This window comes from Scyliorhinus torazame, chromosome 1, assembly GCF_047496885.1.
Source record: "Scyliorhinus torazame isolate Kashiwa2021f chromosome 1, sScyTor2.1, whole genome shotgun sequence".
Classification (NCBI taxonomy): Eukaryota; Metazoa; Chordata; class Chondrichthyes; order Carcharhiniformes; family Scyliorhinidae; genus Scyliorhinus; species Scyliorhinus torazame.
Genome location: NC_092707.1, coordinates 385,700,337 through 385,719,798, shown reverse-complemented (window position 1 = coordinate 385,719,798; position 19,462 = coordinate 385,700,337). Strand labels below are relative to the sequence as shown.

General features: G+C 52.1%; 1 protein-coding gene across 5 annotated transcripts in view; it reads right to left on the bottom strand.

The window, feature by feature from the left end:
• sdccag8 (SHH signaling and ciliogenesis regulator sdccag8) overlaps positions 1-19,462 on the bottom strand; it is a 727,678-nt gene that overhangs the window by 17,747 nt on the left and 690,469 nt on the right. For 3 of the 5 annotated variants that reach the window (XM_072512651.1, XM_072512625.1, XM_072512645.1), the window contains one exon: positions 12,721-12,865. In XM_072512651.1, coding sequence (XP_072368752.1) covers positions 12,721-12,865 — 145 coding nt within the window. The remainder of the gene's footprint in view (positions 1-12,720; positions 12,866-19,462) is intronic. The other 2 variants (XR_011948390.1, XM_072512632.1) reach the window with 1 other exon arrangement.

The following is a 19,462-nucleotide window of genomic DNA, read 5'->3' as shown; positions in this document are numbered from 1 at the left end:
AAGGTGGAGGAGGGACTGGTGGCGGGATTGGGGGCCCCAATAGGGTTGGAGGAGCTGACCAAAGGGATAGGGAGCATGCGTGCGGGGAAGGCACCGGGGCCGGATGGTTTCCCGGTCGAATTTTGTAAAAAAACATATGGACCTGTTGGGCCCGTTGCAAGTTAGGACCTTTAATGAGGCAAGGGAGGGGGGGGGGGGCTTTGCCCCCAACGATGCCCCAGGCACTGATCTCCTTGATCCTGAAGCGGGACAAGGATCCCCTGCAGTGTGGTCTTACAGGCCGATTTCGCTGCTAAACGTAGATGTCAAGGTGCTGGCGAAGGTCTTAGCCACGAGGATTGAGGATTGTGTGCCGCAGGTCATCCACGAAGACCAGACTGGGTTTTTGAAGGGGAGGCAGTTGAACGCGAATGTGCGGAGGCTTCTGAACGTTATCATGTTACCGGCGAGGGAGGGGGAGGTGGAGATAGTGGTGGCGATGGACGCTGAGAAAGCCTTCGATAGGGTAGAGTGGGGGTACCTGTGGGAGGTGCTGAAGAGGTTTGGGTTTGGGGAGGGGTTTGTCAAGTGGGTCAGGCTGCTGTATGAGGTCCCGATGGCGAGTGTGGCCACGAACAGGAGGAGGTCTGAGTACTTTTGGTTGCACCGAGGGACGAGGCAGGAATGTCCCCTGTCCCCTGTCCCCCCTGCTCTTTGCACTGGCTATTGAACCCCTGGCTATGGCACTGAGGGAGTCGAGGAGCTGGAAGGGGTCGGTGCGGGGTGGTGAGGAGCATAGGGTGTCGCTCTATGCGGATGACTTGCTGCTATATGTGGCGGACCCGGTGGGGGGAATGCCGGAGGTAATGAGGATCCTCAGGGAATTCGGGGATTTCTCGGGGTACAAGCTCAACATTGGGGAAGAAAGAGCTGTTCGTGGTCCATCCAGGGGACCAGGAGAGGGGGATTGGTGAGCTCCCACTAAAAAGGGCAGAGAGGAGCTTCAGGTATTTGGGGATCCAGGTGGCCAGGAGATGGGGGGCCCTACATAGGCTTAATTTCACAAGGCTGGTGGAGCAAATGGAGGAGGAATTCAAGAGGTGGGACGTGTTGCCGCTGTCCTTGGCGGGTAGGGTGCAGTCAGTCAAAATGACGGTGCTCCCAAGGTTTTTGTTCCTGTTCCAGTGCCTCCCCCTGTTTATCCCGAAGGCCTTTTTTAGGCGGGTCAACAGGAGCATAATGGGGTTTGTGTGGGCACGAGGGACTCAGAGGGTGAGAAAGGTGTTCTTGGAGCGGAGTAGAGATAGGGGGGGCTGGCGCTGCCCAACCTCTGTGGGTACTACTGGGCCGCCAATGTGACGGTGGTGCGCAAGTGGGTGATGGAAGTGGAGGGGGCTGCATGGAAGAGGCTGGAGACGGCATCTTGTGTGGGTACGAGTCTGGGGCGCTGGCAATGGCGCCGCTGCCGCTCCCTCCAAGGAGGTATACCACGAGCCCGGTAGTGGCAGCTGCCCTCAAAATCGGGGGGCAGTGGAGGCGGCACAGGAGGGAAGTTGGGGCCTCGGTGTGGACCTCAATACGGGGGAACCACCGGTTCGTCCAAGGGAGAACAGATGGAGGGTTTTCGGGGTGGCACAAGGCAGGGATACGAAGGTTGAGAGACCTGTTTGTGGACGGGAAGTTCGCGAACCTGGGTGAGTTGGAGGAGAAGTATGGGCTCCCCCTGGGGAGCACCTTCAGGTACTTACAGGTAAGGGCGTTTGCCAGGCGGCAGGTGGTGGAATTCCCGCGGCTGCTGCCACGCACAGTACAGGACAGGGTGCTCTCGGGGGGGGGGGGGGGGGGGGGGCGCGGGAGTGGGGAAGATCTCGGAAACTTACCAGGTGATGCAGGAGGAGGAGGAGGCCTCGGTGGTGGAGGTGAAAGGTAAGTGGGAGGAGGAGTTGGGAGAGGAGATCGAGGAAGGGATGTGGGCAGATGCCCTAGGGAGGGTGAACTCTTCATCTTCGTGCGCGAGGCTCAGCCTCATACAGTTTAAGGTGCTGCACAGGGCACACATGACCGGGACAAGGATGAGCCGGTTTTTTGGGGGTGAGGACAGGTGTGTTAGGTGCTCAGGGAGCCCAGCAAACCACACCCATATGTTCTGGGCATGCCCAGCGCTTAAGGAATTTTGGAAGGGCGTAGCGAGGACGGTGTCGAGGGTGGTAGGATCCAGGGTCAAACCGGGCTGGGGGCTCGCAATATTTGGGGTGGCAGAGGAGCCGGGTGTGCAGGAGGCGAAAGAGGCCGGTATTCTGGCCTTTGCGTCCCTGGTAGCCCGGCGGAGGATTCTTCTTCAGTGGAAGGACGCGGGGCCCCCAAGCGTGGAATCCTGGATCAACGACATGGCGGGGTTTATTAAGTTGGAGAGGGTGAAATTCGCCTTGAGAGGGTCGGTACAAGGGTTCTTTAGGCGGTGGTTCTTAGACTTCCTGGCAGAACGGTAGATATTGGTCAATGGCAGCAGCAACCCGGGGCGGGGGGGGGGGGGTAATTTATTTATGTTTACTTACACTGGGGGATCTGAGGGGGTGGATATATTTGCTATGTTGGCTCTGTGTTAAGTTGGGGTGTTAATTTATTAATTTGCGTACAGGGCGGAGGGGGATATGGAGGGTTGTTTTTTGACTGTGCTTTGTATTTAACCCTGTTGGGTTCCTTTTTCATTTTGTTATTGATATTCTGTGAAAATCTTAATAAAAATTATTTTTTTAAAAAAAGAAGCATTTTGACGAATACATGAATAGGATTGGGATAAAGGGAGAGAGACCCCGGAAGTGCAGAGGTTTTAGTTTAGACAGGCATCATGATTGGCACAGGTTTGGGGCGGCAGCAGGGCCTGTTCCTGCGCTGCGCTGTTCTTTGTTCGTTCTCTGAAGAGTAACTGCTGTGCTACCCAACCTTATTGGACACATTATGGAGTCACAGGTAGAAATGGGATGCCTGGTCATTGGATCTGCTTGAGATCCACATTAATCTGCAGCGGGAATGGAAGGAAGAGATGAGGCCAGGAGGAGTAGCACCAGCGACTGCAGGAGTGAAGGAGATGTAAACAGGAGGGCAAGGTGGACTCTTTGCACTCCCCCACCCCTGGTGGATAAAGGACATCCCTCCTCCTCTGGCCCTCCAGTGCCACTTCAAGACCATGTGTGGCCATCACCTGTTTCCTGAGCTATGCTGCAACATACCGCTGTGTGTCAGCCACAGCACTGTATCACCAGTAGAGCTGGATGAGTGGGGTGCACAAAAAATCCATTCATTGTCCAGGCGCTAAATTTCCAGGGGTCTGTTTTAGCACCTCCAGACAAGTTCATATTATGGTAATTAGCAATTAGGACCAAAATTACATGTTGAAAGCAGACTTTCAGAGAAAAGTGTCTTATTAGCACAGGACTGATTAGTGTCCTATTTCACCAGATTAGTGTCCTATTTCACTAACTATTTCTTGATTAACTGATTGTATATGTTATGAAATAGAATACCTACAGTGCAGAAAGGTGCCATTCCGCCCATCGAGTCTACACCAACCCTCTGAAAGGGCACCTACCTAGGCCTTACACCCCATCCTATGCCCGTAAGCCTTTCTAACCTACATGTCCGTGTATACTAAGGGGCAATTTAGCATGGCAAATCAACCTAAATTGCACATTTTTGGACCGTGGGAGGAAACCAGAGAACCTGGAAGAAACTCAAGAAGACATGGGGAGAACATTCAAACGTCATACAGACAGTCACTCAAGGCAGGAATTAAACCTGGGTCCCTGGCGCTGTGAGGCAGCAGTGCTAACCACTGTGCCACCCAAATATGGTCTTTCACAATGCTAGCGGTCAGCACAGGTGAAAAGCACAACACTGCTAACCAGCATAAATTCTATGTACCTCAGTTGTAAAGAGATTATCTGTTCATCCTGCACTTTCATTTCCCAGATTACACATGTGGTGAGAATTGGGAGTGGAAACTCGATTGTGGAAGGTGACTTTAGCCCAGGAATGAAAACGTATCGAGGACAAACCTGAAAAAGTGTCTTCGAGCAGAAGGTGGAACAAAATGAATCGATAGGATGCAGTCACACCATCTTGGTGCATCCAGGAAGGCCTCTGGTCTCAGCAGACGTAGCACAGCCAGCTTTACAACGTGGTGGGTCAGTGAGGGACTGACTGAACCTGGTGGGTCAGTGAGGGACTGTCTGAACCTGGTGGGTCCAGTGAGGGACTGACTGAACCTGGTGGGTCAGTGAAGGACTGACTGAACCTGGTGGGTCAGTAAGGGACAGACTGGAACTGGTGGGTCAGTGAGGGACTGACTGGACATGGTGGGTCAGTGAGGGACTGACTGGACCTGGTGGGTCAGTGAGAGACTAACTTGACCTGGTGGGTCAGTGAGGGACTGTCTGAACCTGGTGGGTCAGTGAGGGACTGAATGAACCTGGTGGGTCAGTGAGGGACTGAATGAACCTGGTGGGTCAGTGAGGGACTGAATGAAGCTGGTGGGTCAGTGAGGGACTGATTGACCCTGGTGGGTCAGTGAGGGACTGATTGACGTTGGCGGGTCAGTGAGGGACTGATTGACGTTGGCGGGTCAGTGAGGGACTGATTGACCCTTGTGGGTCAGTGGGGGACTGAATGATCCTGGTGGGTCAGTGAGGGACTGATTGGCCCTGGTTGGTCAGTGAGGGACTGGCTGATCCTGGTGGGTCAGTGAGGTACTGATTGACCCTGGCGGGTCAGTGAGGGACTGATTGACCCTGGTGGGTCAGTGAGGGACTGATTGACCCTGGTGGGTCAGTGAGGGACTGATTTGCCCTGGTGGGTCAGTGAGGGACTGACTGACCCTGGTGGGTCAGTGAGGGACTGATTGACTCTGGTGGGTCAGTGAGGGACTGATTGACCCTGGTGGGTCAGTGAGGGACTGATTGGCCCTGGTGGGTCAGTGAGGGACTGACTGATCCTGGTGGGTCAGTGAGGGACTGATTGACCCTGGCGGGTCAGTGAGGGACTGATTGACCCTGGTGGGTCAGTGAGGGACTGATTGACCATGGTGGGTCAGTGAGGGACTGATTGTCCCTGGTGGGTCAGTGAGGGACTGAATGATCCTGGTGGGTCAGTGACGGACTGATTGACTCTGGTGGGTCAGTGAGGGACTGATTGACCCTGGTGGGTCAGTGAGGGACTGATTGTCCCTGGTGGGTCAGTGAGGGACTGAATCATCCTGGTGGGTCAGTGAGGGACTGATTGACCCTGGTGGGTCAGTGAGGGACTGATTGACCCTGGTGGGTCAGTGAGGGACTGATTGACCCTGGTGGGTCAGTGACGGACTGATTGACCCTGGCGGGTCAGTGAGGGACTGATTGGCCCTGGTGGGTCAGTGAGGGACTGATTGACCCTGGTGGGTCAGTGAGGGACTGATTGACGTTGGCGGGTCAGTGAGGGACTGATTGACCCTGGAAGGTAAGTCAGGGAGTGAATGACCCTGGTGGGTCAGTGAGGGACTGATTGACCCTGGTGGGTCAGTGAGGGACTGATTGACCCTGGTGGGTAAGTGAGGGAGTGAATGACCCTGGTGGGTCAGTGAGGGACTGATTGACCCTGGTGGGTCAGTGAGGGACTGATTGACCCTGGAAGGTAAGTGAGGGAGTGAATGACCCTGGTGGGTCAGTGAGGGACGGATTGACTCTGGCGGGTCAGTGAGGGACTGATTGACCCTGGAAGGTAAGTGAGGGAGTGAATGACCCTGGTGGGTCAGTGAGGGACTGATTGATCCTGGTGGGTCAGTGAGGGACTGATTGACCCTGGAAGGTAAGTGAGGGAGTGAATGACCCTGGTGGGTCAGTGAGGGACTGATTGACTCTGGCGGGTCAGTGAGGGAGTGAATGATCCTGGTGGGTCAGTGAGGGACTGATTGGCCCTGGTGGGTCAGTGAGGGACTGATTGACTCTGGCGGGTCAGTGAGGGAGTGAATGATCCTGGCGGGTCAGTGAGGGACTGACTGACCCTGGGGGGGTCAGTGAGGGACTGATTGACCCTGGTGGGTCAGTGAGGGTCTGATTGACCCTGGAAGGTAAGTGAGGGAGTGAATGACCCTGGTGGGTCAGTGAGGGACTGATTGACCCTGGTGGGTCAGTGAGGGACTGATTGACCCTGGTGGGTCAGTGAGGGACTGATTGACCCTGGCGGGTCAGTGAGGGACTGAATGATCCCGGTGGGTCAGTGAGGGACTGTTTGACCCTGGTGGGTCAGTGAGGGACTGATTGACCCTGGCGGGTCAGTGAGGGACTGAATGATCCTGGTGGGTCAGTGAGGGACTGATTGACTCTGGTGGGTCAGTGAGGGACTGATTGATCCTGGTAGGTTAGTGAGGGACTGAATGATCCTGGTGGGTCAGTGAGGGACTGAATGATCCTGGTGGGTCAGTGAGGGACTGAATGATCCTGGTGAGTCAGTGAGGGACTGATTGACCCTGGTGGGTCAGTGAGGGACTGATTGATCCTGGTGGGTCAGTGAGGGACTGATTGATCCTGGTGGGTCAGTGAGGGACTGATTGACTCTGGTGGGTCAGTGAGGGACTGATTGGCTCTGTTGGGTCAGTGAGGGACTGATTGATCCTGGTGGGTCAGTGAGGGACTGATTGACTCTGGTGGGTCAGTGAGGGACTGATTGATCCTGGTGGGTCAGTGAGGGACTGATTAACTGGCGGGTCAGTGAGGGACTGATTGACCCTGGTGGGTCAGTGAGGGACTGATTAACTGGCGGGTCAGTGAGGGACTGATTGACCCTGGCGGGTCAGTGAGGGACTGACTGATCCTGGCGGGTCAGTGAGGGACTGATTGACCCTGGTGGGTCAGTGAGGGACTGATTGACCCTGGTGGGTCAGTGAGGGACTGATTAACTGGCTGGTCAGTGAGGGACTGATTGACCGTGGCGGGTCAGTGAGGGACTGACTGATCCTGGTGGGTCAGTGAGGGACTGACTGACCCTGGTGCGTCAGTGAGGGACTGATTGACTCTGGTGGGTCAGTGAGGGACTGATTGACGTTGGCGGGTCAGTGAGGGACTGATTGACCCTGGAAGGTAAGTGAGGGAGTGAATGACCCTGGTGGGTCAGTGAGGGACTGATTGACCCTGGTGGGTCAGTGAGGGACTGATTGACCCTAGAAGGTAAGTGAGGGAGTGAATGACCCTGGTGGGTCAGTGAGGGACTGATTGATCCTGGTGGGTCAGTGAGGGACTGATTGACCCTGGAAGGTAAGTGAGGGAGTGAATGACCCTGGTGGGTCAGTGAGGGACTGATTGACTCTGGCGGGTCAGTGAGGGAGTGAATGATCCTGGTGGGTCAGTGAGGGACTGATTGGCCCTGGTGGGTCAGTGAGGGACTGATTGACTCTGGCGGGTCAGTGAGGGAGTGAATGATCCTGGCGGGTCAGTGAGGGACTGACTGACCCTGGGGGGGTCAGTGAGGGACTGATTGACCCTGGTGGGTCAGTGAGGGTCTGATTGACCCTGGAAGGTAAGTGAGGGAGTGAATGACCCTGGTGGGTCAGTGAGGGACTGATTGACCCTGGTGGGTCAGTGAGGGACTGATTGACCCTGGTGGGTCAGTGAGGGACTGATTGACCCTGGCGGGTCAGTGAGGGACTGAATGATCCCGGTGGGTCAGTGAGGGACTGTTTGACCCTGGTGGGTCAGTGAGGGACTGATTGACCCTGGCGGGTCAGTGAGGGACTGAATGATCCTGGTGGGTCAGTGAGGGACTGATTGACTCTGGTGGGTCAGTGAGGGACTGATTGATCCTGGTAGGTTAGTGAGGGACTGAATGATCCTGGTGGGTCAGTGAGGGACTGAATGATCCTGGTGGGTCAGTGAGGGACTGAATGATCCTGGTGAGTCAGTGAGGGACTGATTGACCCTGGTGGGTCAGTGAGGGACTGATTGATCCTGGTGGGTCAGTGAGGGACTGATTGATCCTGGTGGGTCAGTGAGGGACTGATTGACTCTGGTGGGTCAGTGAGGGACTGATTGGCTCTGTTGGGTCAGTGAGGGACTGATTGATCCTGGTGGGTCAGTGAGGGACTGATTGACTCTGGTGGGTCAGTGAGGGACTGATTGATCCTGGTGGGTCAGTGAGGGACTGATTAACTGGCGGGTCAGTGAGGGACTGATTGACCCTGGTGGGTCAGTGAGGGACTGATTAACTGGCGGGTCAGTGAGGGACTGATTGACCCTGGCGGGTCAGTGAGGGACTGACTGATCCTGGCGGGTCAGTGAGGGACTGATTGACCCTGGTGGGTCAGTGAGGGACTGATTGACCCTGGTGGGTCAGTGAGGGACTGATTAACTGGCTGGTCAGTGAGGGACTGATTGACCGTGGCGGGTCAGTGAGGGACTGACTGATCCTGGTGGGTCAGTGAGGGACTGACTGACCCTGGTGCGTCAGTGAGGGACTGATTGACTCTGGTGGGTCAGTGAGGGACTGATTGACGTTGGCGGGTCAGTGAGGGACTGATTGACCCTGGAAGGTAAGTGAGGGAGTGAATGACCCTGGTGGGTCAGTGAGGGACTGATTGACCCTGGTGGGTCAGTGAGGGACTGATTGACCCTGGAAGGTAAGTGAGGGAGTGAATGACCCTGGTGGGTCAGTGAGGGACTGATTGACTCTGGCGGGTCAGTGAGGGACTGATTGACCCTGGTGGGTCAGTGAGGGACTGATTGACCCTGGTGGGTCAGTGAGGGACTGATTGACCCTGGAAGGTAAGTGAGGGAGTGAATGACCCTGGTGGGTCAGTGAGGGACTGATTGACTCTGGCGGGTCAGTGAGGGACTGATTGACCCTGGAAGATAAGTGAGGGAGTGAATGACCCTGGTGGGTCAGTGAGGGACTGATTGACCCTGGAAGGTAAGTGAGGGAGTGAATGACCCTGGTGGGTCAGTGAGGGACTGATTGACTCTTGGCGGGTCAGTGAGGGAGTGAATGATCCTGGTGGGTCAGTGAGGGACTGATTGGCCCTGGTGGGTCAGTGAGGGACTGATTGACTCTGGCGGGTCAGTGAGGGAGTGAATGATCCTGGTGGGTCAGTGAGGGACTGATTGACCCTGGGGGGCCAGTGAGGGACTGATTGACCCTGGTGGGTCAGTGAGGGACTGATTGACCCTGGAAGGTAAGTGAGGGAGTGAATGACCCTGGTGGGTCAGTGAGGGACTGATTGACCCTGGTGGGTCAGTGAGGGACTGATTGACCCTGGTGGGTCAGTGAGGGACTGATTGACCCTGGCGGGTCAGTGAGGGACTGAATGATCCCGGTGGGTCAGTGAGGGACTGTTTGACCCTGGTGGGTCAGTGAGGGACTGATTGACCCTGGCGGGTCAGTGAGGGACTGAATGATCCTGGTGGGTCAGTGAGGGACTGATTGACTCTGGTGGGTCAGTGAGGGACTGATTGATCCTGGTAGGTCAGTGAGGGACTGAATGATCCTGGTGGGTCAGTGAGGGACTGAATGATCCTGGTGGGTCAGTGAGGGACTGAATGATCCTGGTGAGTCAGTGAGGGACTGATTGACCCTGGTGGGTCAGTGAGGGACTGATTGATCCTGGTGGGTCAGTGGGGGACTGATTGATCCTGGTGGGTCAGTGAGGGACTGATTGACTCTTGTGGGTCAGTGAGGGATTGATTGACGCTGGTGGGTCAGTGAGGGACTGATTGACCCTGGTGGGTCAGTGAGGGACTGATTGACCCTGGTGGGTCAGTGAGGGACTGATTGATCCTGGTGGGTCAGTGAGGGACTGATTGACCCTGGTGGGTCAGTGAGGGACTGATTGACCCTGGCGGGTCAGTGAGGGACTGATTGACCCTGGCGGGTCAGTGAGGGGCTGATTTACCCTGGTGGGTCAGTGAGGGACTGATTGACTCTGGTGGGTCAGTGAGGGATTGATTGACGCTGGTGGGTCAGTGAGGGACTGATTGACCCTGGTGGGTCAGTGAGGGACTGATTGACCCTGGTGGGTCAGTGAGGGACTGATTGACCCTGGTGGGTCAGTGAGGGACTGATTGACGCTGGTGGGTCAGTGAGGGATGGATTGACCCTGGCGGGTCAGTGAGGGACGGATTGACCCTGGCGGGTCAGTGAGTGACTGATTGACCCTGGCGGGTTAGTGAGGGAGTGACTGACCCTGGTGGGTCAGTGAGGGACTGATTGACCCTGGCGGGTCAGTGAGGGACTGATTGACCCTGGCGGGTCAGTGAGGGACTGATTGACCCTGGCGGGTCAGTGAGGGACTGATTGACCCTGGCGGGTCAGTGAGGGACTGATTGACCCTGGTGGGTCAGTGAGGGACTGATTGACTCTGGTGGGTCAGTGAGGGATTGATTGACGCTGGTGGGTCAGTGAGGGACTGATTGATCCTGGTGGGTCAGTGAGGGACTGATTGACCCTGGCGGGTCAGTGAGGGACTGATTGACCCTGGTGGGCCAGTGAGGGACTGATTGACCCTGGTGGGTCAGTGAGGGACTGATTGACCCTGGCGGGTCAGTGAGGGACTGATTGACCCTGGCGGGTCAGTGAGGGACTGACTGATCCTGGTGGGTCAGTGAGGGATTGATTGACGCTGGTGGGTCAGTGAGGGACTGATAGACCCTGGTGGGCCTGTGAGGGACTGATTGACCCTGGTGGGTCAGTGAGGGACTGATTGACCCTGGTGGGTCAGTGAGGGACTGATTGATCCTGGTGGGTCAGTGAGGGACTGATTGACCCTGGTGGGTCAGTGAGGGACTGATTGACCCTGGTGGGTCAGTGAGGGACTGATTGACTCTGGTGGGTCAGTGATGGATTGATTGACGCTGGTGGGTCAGTGAGGGACTGATTGACCCTGGTGGGTCAGTGAGGGACTGATTGACCCTGGTGGGTCAGTGAGGGACTGATTGACGCTGGTGGGTCAGTGAGGGATGGATTGACCCTGGCGGGTCAGTGAGGGACTGATTGACCCTGGCGGGTCAGTGAGGGACTGACTGATCCTGGTGGGTCAGTGAGGGATTGATTGACGCTGGTGGGTCAGTGAGGGACTGATTGACCCTGGTGGGCCTGTGAGGGACTGATTGACCCTGGTGGGTCAGTGAGGGACTGATTGACCCTGGTGGGTCAGTGAGGGACTGATTGATCCTGGTGGGTCAGTGAGGGACTGATTGACCCTGGTGGGTCAGTGAGGGACTGATTGACCCTGGTGGGTCAGTGAGGGACTGATTGACTCTGGTGGGTCAGTGATGGATTGATTGACGCTGGTGGGTCAGTGAGGGACTGATTGACCCTGGTGGGTCAGTGAGGGACTGATTGACCCTGGTGGGTCAGTGAGGGACTGATTGACGCTGGTGGGTCAGTGAGGGATGGATTGACCCTGGCGGGTCAGTGAGGGACGGATTGACCCTGGCGGGTCAGTGAGTGACTGATTGACCCTGGCGGGTTAGTGAGGGAGTGACTGACCCTGGTGGGTCAGTGAGGGACTGATTGACCCTGGTGGGTCAGTGAGGGACTGATTGACCCTGGCGGGTCAGTGAGGGACTGATTGACCCTGGCGGGTCAGTGAGGGACTGATTGACCCTGGTGGGTCAGTGAGGGACTGATTGACTCTGGTGGGTCAGTGAGGGATTGATTGACGCTGGTGGGTCAGTGAGGGACTGATTGATCCTGGTGGGTCAGTGAGGGACTGATTGACCCTGGCGGGTCAGTGAGGGACTGATTGACCCTGGTGGGCCAGTGAGGGACTGATTGACCCTGGTGGGTCAGTGAGGGACTGATTGACCCTGGCGGGTCAGTGAGGGACTGATTGACCCTGGCGGGTCAGTGAGGTACTGACTGATCCTGGTGGGTCAGTGAGGGATTGATTGACGCTGGTGGGTCAGTGAGGGACTGATTGACCCTGGTGGGCCTGTGAGGGACTGATTGACCCTGGCGGGTCAGTGAGGGATTGATTGACCCTGGTGGGTTTCTGTATAGGTGAAAAATGCAATAGCTGATCTTCATACTCAGCTGTAGCATCATTTCAGGAAATGGTCCATTTTGAAAGCCAGAAATAAAATATTGGGGTAATTTTATCCCCCCCAAAAGCAAGTGGGTTTGTGTCAGGTGAGGAATAAAAAAAATATTAAACCTCAAACCGGACCCCTATCTGCCTACATTAGTTTTAACTGTGGTGGGGCAGGAGGAGTGCAGCCAAACCATTCCCGGAAAGCTGGTTCGACATTTCAGTATTATAATGTGGTTGTCAGTCTGACGTGTAACCTGTATAATAACTTTAACCTTGGCTTGTCTCTTTCCCAGGTCTTGGGGAAACCTTACAGCACTGCATGTGGGCCATGAGGAGCAGGAGTGCCCCCACCCTGCACTCGATTACCTGCTTCCCCACCAATGTACACTGTCCCGACCCCATCCACTGATCCGTTCCCCATAAATCAGGGGTCCCACCTCCCCATCAATACCAGGGCATTATTTTTGTGTCAGTTTGGTTATTCTATAAAAAGTTTTGTTGAACAAACAAAGCCTCTCCCCTCGACTTTCCTTCATCTTTACGTGGATTGACCATGGAAGTAAGTTAGAGGTTAATGTTGCGACTGCTGTCCTACACTTCAAATGCAACACTAAGAACTGGCTCTAAATGATGTTATTTGTTGACTCAAGTTATCTCAGATTAATGTAGTATAGATAACAGACGAATCCTACTTTGCCTGTGACATTTCCTGATGATTTCAGGCACTGCACCTTTTCCAACAGGGTCTGCCGCTCCTTTAACAGCTCATTCTGTCTTTGCAGTAGTTCCAACACCTGCTTTGCACTGGCCTGACTGTGCTGGTCCAACTGCTGCAGTCTGCAAAGACAAAACAACCAGAGATAACACTTCAGGATAAATTCTCTGCTCTGTTACAGTGAAAAATGGTCTTTATTCATAGTGGTTTGGATATTGATATCTACTTAACTCAACAGTCGCAAGAAAAATGAAGCGTTGTGTGCCTTGATATCAAACATAAGCGACGGGGCGGGCCAGGCCAGGCCCAGTGGGCAGGACCAGTGGTTCTGTTGATGGTGGAAAGGAGGGGCGGGCGGTTGAGAGACCCCCAGTCAAAATAGTAATGTGGAACGTTAGGGGGACCAGTGAAGAGGTTGAGGGTGTTTGTACATTTGAAGACTCTAAAGGCTGACGGTAATGCTGCAGGAGATCCATTTGAGGGTGATGAATCAGGTGAGGTTTAGGAAGGGTTGGCTGAGCCAGGTTTACCATTTGAGGTTCGATTGCAGGGGACAGTTAAGAATCAAACACATTGCTGTGGGTCTGGAGTCCCATGTAAGCCAGATCACGCAAGGATGGCAAATATCCCCCCCAAAGGACATTAGTGAACCAGATGGGTTTTTACTACAATCGACACTGGTTTCATGGTCTTTGTTAGAATTTTAATTCCAGATTTTTATTGAGTTCAAATTTCACCATCTGCAGTGGTGGGATTTGAACCTGGATCCCCAGCTCTCTGGTTTACTAGTCCAATGACAATACCACAAGGTATTGGCTAAGGTGCTGACGGCAAGGTTGGAGGGGTGTCTCCCGAAGGTGATAGGAGAAGACAGACGGGGTTCGTAAAGGGAAGAGAGCTGTTTTTGAATGTGGAAAGGTTGTTAAATGTGATCCTAATAGAGGGAGAGGAGAAGGAGGTGGAGGTGGCACTGGACGCAGAGAAGGCATTTGATCGAGTAGAGTGGGGATATTTGATGGCAGTATTGGAAAGATTTGGAATGGGCCGAGGTTTGCGGCATGGGGACGGCTGCTGCATAGGGAGCCAATGGCGAGTGTTCAGACTAATAATATGAATTTGGGGTACTTTGCCCTGCACCAGGGTATGAGGCAGGGGGTCCTATGCCCCCCCCCCTCCCCTGCTGTTTGCACTGACTATAGAGCCTTTGGTCATTGCACTGAGGAGCTCGGGGTTGTGGAAGGGGATTGTGAGGGGGGCGGTGAAGCATGGGGTATCCTTGTATGCCGATAACGTTACTGTACATTTCGGAGCCGAGAACATCGGTGGGGAATATAATGGGGCTATTCCAAAGATTTGGGTCGTTCTCGGGGTATAAATTGAACCTAGGCAAGAGCGAATATTTGATGGTTTCCTATCTGGGAGTGGGAGGGCTGCCATTTTGTCTGGCTGCAACCCACTTTAGGTACTTGGGGTTGCAGGTGGCGTGGGACTGGGGCGAGCTCTGAAGGTATAATTTTACTACTTTGGTGGGGAGGGTGAAGGACAATTTGGCAAGGTGGGACAACCTCCTTCTGTTGTTGGCGGTTAAAATGAATGATCTACCACAATTTTTTTCCTATTTCCATGCCTGCCGGTCTTTCTACGGAAATCCTTCTTCAAGGCGATGGACAATTGATCGCCTCGTTTATTTGTGGGGAAGAAGGTGGCCAGAATTATCAGGGTGGTCTTGCAGAGAGGGCAGCAGGCCAGGAGGGGGGGGGGGCGGCTTGGCCTCCCAATCGTACTGTACTATTACTGGGCGGCGCATGTGGAGAAGGTGTGGGGTTGGGCTAAAGAGAGGGAGTCCCGATGGGTTTAGATGTAGGAGGGCTCCTGTAGGGTGTCGGGGTTGTCACTTTGATGATCTGGAGGCAGATTTTAAGCTGAGGGCCGTGTCAAGGGGATGTGGATTATGGGGAATCATGGGTTCTAGGATGGACCCGAGGTTTCGGAGATGGGATGAGAGGGGAAATTAAGGAAATGAAGAATCTGTTTCTTTGGGGAAGATTTGCGAGCTTAGAGGAGCTGGGAGAGAAGTTTGGGTTGGCACGGGGTAAGGATACCTGCAGGTTCGAGATTTTGCAAGTATGATTTTCCCAGCCTTCCCGTTAGCGCCGGCCTCCTCGCTGTTGGCGCTGTCAGGGAGCGGGTTGGAGAAGGGGGTTGTATTAGCGATTTATGGGAGGATCCTGGAGGAGGATAGGGTGTCCATGGAGGGGGTTAAGGTGAGGTGGGAGGAAGAGTTAGGGGTGGAAGAGGGACTGTGGTGTAAGGTGCTGCGAAGGGTAAACGCCTCAACTTCGTGCACGATTACAATTGATACAATTGAAGGCCTTGTATAGGGCACACCTCACAAAATCAAAAGTGAGCCAGCTGTTTGAGGAGGTGGAGGATGGTTGTGAGCGATGTGGGAGAGGCCCTGCAAAACATGTTCACATGTTCTTGTCCTACCCGGAGCTGGAAAGGTATTTGAGGGAGATATTTAGCACTATCTCGGGGGTTTTGCATACAGATGTGGAGCCCGGTCCCTTAGAAGCCATTTTCGGGATGTTGGACCGGTCCGAGTTGCAGGCGGGTGCGGTGGCAGACGTTTTAGCCTTCGCCTCGCTGATCGCTCGTAGGTGGGTCCTGTTGGGGTAGAGGTTAGTTTCTCCGCCCTGTGCCTCGGTGTGGCGGGAGGGAGGGGGAGGGGATCTGCTGGAGTTCGTGAGCCTGGAGGAGGTGAAGTTTGAGTTGAGGAGGGGATCTACAATTCTTGGGGTTTGTTTACTATGCACTTTTGGGAGTTGGTTTCTGTTGAATGCTAAGGAGCGGGGGGGTTGCTTTTGTTCTATGGGCCCATGTTTTAGGTTTTATATTGTTGGGGTTCTGTTTCTGTTTTTTTAAAATGAAAATATCACTAATATAAAGATATTTTTAAAAATAAGCAGAACTCTTCAATCGCAGTGACGGTCATTCCTGTTCCTGTGGCCACTTCACTGTGACATGACATTTGTTAACTTTTCTATCACTACCACAACTTTCCTTTTAACAATTGAGTTGTAATCCTTTTAAGGGCTGAGGCCACACCGAATTTCAGACGCCACATTGAAGCGCGTTACAATCCAAATTCCAGAGGTAAAACGTTGCGTCTGACAGCACCTATTCGAAAAATATATTGACTGCAAAAATCTTGCAGGTCTGCTCTAAGTGCACCATACCACAGGCATGTGCATCACTGCTTAAAGTGGTGCTTAACTCTGTAAATGTCCTTCGATTGTGCATCTGATCCAGACATACCACTCTTTAGAGCTGTTAAGTGAACTTGGTAGCGTCAAGTATCAAAGCGGCTTTTCTAGTATAGAGAGCTTTTCATTGTGGCTCGAGAATATCAATATGGAGACATCTAGCCAATGGCTACAAAGAGTAGGACAATCTGTAGTTAAAGACTCAATGTTCTTTGATTTCCTTTCAAAAATAGCTACAGTCTCCAAAGGTTCAGATACCTGGCCCACTCTCCCCCGAATTGAGTGTCCTCCTTGTGTGCTTTCCATTCAGGAATCCTCTTTGCATTTATTCCTCAGCAGATTTTTTTTAGTTTGTTATTTCTAATATTACTGACAAACCAATTTGATTGTAGTTGTTCAACAATATTAGTGCTCCAGGTTTGAATCCTGCATGGAGGCGAGTCAGACAATGCAGCCCTGTCTCTGTTTCAGTAAGTGGTTTTAAAACTTAAATGAGTTCAATATCAATTTAAATTGGTCAGGTCCCCCTTGTGCATTCATTTAAATACCATCTGATCTTGGCTTTGTTTCAGGCCAACTGATTAGACAACTAATTAACGTACAATTTTTGTTGTTGTTATAGTTCTGCCAGGTTAAGTTCATCTCCCTATATTTGATAGTTACAAATTGAAACTCAAGATATCCTTTCAAGAGGAATATAACTCATTCAGGTATCATGTTTATATTAAAATCAGCACAGGAAGGTAAAATCTGCCATTTGCTATTTCTGGATTATACACTTTGTTGCTGACGTTTCTTTATCAGGTGTTTAAGAACGTTTACTGTGTCATGTGCAGAAATAAAGTAGCTCAGTTAATATATTGGTTTCCAATGCTTTGGGTGCATGTAATGGCAGGAACATTTAGGTTTAGTCAAATGCAAGTTAGAATATTATCAAGTAGAATCTGAGCATGGACAATATTATTATTTAATATCCCATTTCTCCAGTCGGATCACTGGAATGGATGGGCAACTTTGCTGGGTTGTCTGAATGACCTTTGCTGCTCCGTATTCTACCAGTAGAGGGATGTTGCTGGCTGTAGGCCCGTTGTCGTGTTAGGTACACTGGTCTAACACTGGCTGCAACTGGATGCAGCTTAGATCAGAAAGATACTCCAGACCTTGAAGTTACTTCAATCAGGTTTATTGAACTAATAGCACAGTTAGCACAGTTCTCTGTGAGTTTGACTCTCTGCTAACTTAAGTGTGGTTACTCTGTCTGACTGAACCAGACTAGCTCTTAGCCACGTGGTGGAGGCGGTGAGATTGTAACACCCTTGACTGACTCCCTAGATGTTCATCAGTGGAAAGAGGCGGAGTGTGAGTGCCTTGTGTCTTTTATAGTCAGATCCCACCCCTGAGTGTCCTGCCTGCTTATTGGTCATGTCCTGTTCTCTGTGTCCATTAGCTGCTTGTCTGTATATCATTATGTATGTGCCTGCATATCATGACACCCGTTCCTTCTCTTTTCTGGATATGATGTGGAGATGCCGGCGCTGGACTAGGGTGGGCACAGTAAGAAGTCTCACAAAACCAGGATAAAGTCCAATGGTTTATTTTTAAATCACAAGCTTTCGGAGTGCTGCTCCTTCATCAGGTGGAGGCGGTTCACAATCACAGCATATAGAGGCAGAGACACGTGTGGAACTTGGCTATCAGTTTCTGCTGGCGATTCTGCGTTGTCGTGTGATTTGAAGGCTGCCTTGGAGAATGTTTACCCGCAGATCGGAGGCTGAATGTCCTTCAGTGCTGAAGTGTTCCCCGACTGGAAGGGAACATTCCTGCCTGGCGATTGTTGCGCGGTGTCCATTCATCCGATGGAGCGTCTGCAAAGTTCCACATGCATGAGGACAGACTCAACTGGGATCTCGGGTTCATGTCACATTACATGTAACCCCCTCCATACTGCCTGGGCTGACTGTCCTGGCTTGAGACAATTCACACCTCGATTACCTGTGATTATCCCTTACTTCACTCACACTGTTTGTACCTGTAAAGACTCACATTCCAACCATTATTCACATTCCAATCTGTAATTATCTTGCAATTGTGTCTCTCCCATATATGCTGTGTTTGTGAACCTGCCTCCACTTCACCTGATGGAGGAGCAGTGCTCCGAAAGCTGTGATTTCAAATAAACCTGTTGGACATTAAGCCGGTGTGGTGACACTTACTTACTGTTTTCTGGATATCTGAACTCTTCTTGGTGCTACGACTGATGAGATGGCCACATGGGATTGTCATGTTGAACATCTTAAAATGACACACCGGTCCTCGTGATTTACCCCAAAACCTAGTTTATTACTAGGCTAATCCTAGAATGTATGGATGATTCCAGGAATGAAGACCATAATTTTCATTAGCAGCTCAGTTGTTATCCTCGGAACAAGTGCCTGCCTGAACTTACAATTCCGATTTACTAAAATTACTTACTATTTATTCTTTTTGAAATAATTCAAATCCAGATGTAGCAGGGAAGAGTGGAATTTCATCCAGGAATAATGCTTTTCACCCTTATTCATGCTTTCAATGTTCAACACTAATTATCGTCAATCCATTTTCCAGTACACATCAATGCACGAATATGTTAGAAAACTGGTGTTTGTATTGTTTAATTTGCAGAAAGAGTCATTAGATGGATTTCAGTACAAATTGGTTATTTTGCACAAGCAATCTGTAAGAAATCCTAATTAAAGCATAACATTTCTTGGCAAATTACTTACACATTTATCAGGACTCAGCTGGCTGAGTTCTGCTATCTGCATGTGTTTCTTTTTGACTATTAAAAGAAAACAAGCACATTCTTTATGAATCTATTTTATATTCAGTGGGCTAATCATAGGAGGTGAGTGTACAAAGAAGCTCAAATTGTCCTCGTCACATTTCAAAGATTTTTAAAAAATATTCTGTCGTGACTGGAACCAGTAGACCACTTTGCTGAGGCTCTTCAACACCCACACTTCGAGATTCAGGGTTGTTTGCCAAAGTAACCAATACAACCATGCAATTCACTGATGTACATTGTGAAACGTGGGCAGCACGGTAGCATTGTGGATAGCACAATTGCTTCACAGCTACAGGGTCCCAGGTTCGATTCCAGGCCTGTGCGGAGTCTGCACGTTCTCCCCGTGTGTGTGTGGGTTTCCTCCGGGTGCTCCGGTTTCCTCCCACAGTCCAAAATGTGCAGGTTAGGTAGATTGGCCATGATAAATTTCCTTAGTGTCCAAAATTGCCCTTAGTGTTGGGTGTGGTTACTGGGTTATGGGGCTAGGGTGGAGGTATGGGCTTGGGTAGGGTGCTCTTTCCAAGAGCCGGTGGAGACTCGATGGGCCGAGTGGCCTCCTTCTGCACTGTAAATTCTATAATTAAGAAAATGGAAATAGGAGGAGGCCATTCAGCCCTTAAAGCCACAGA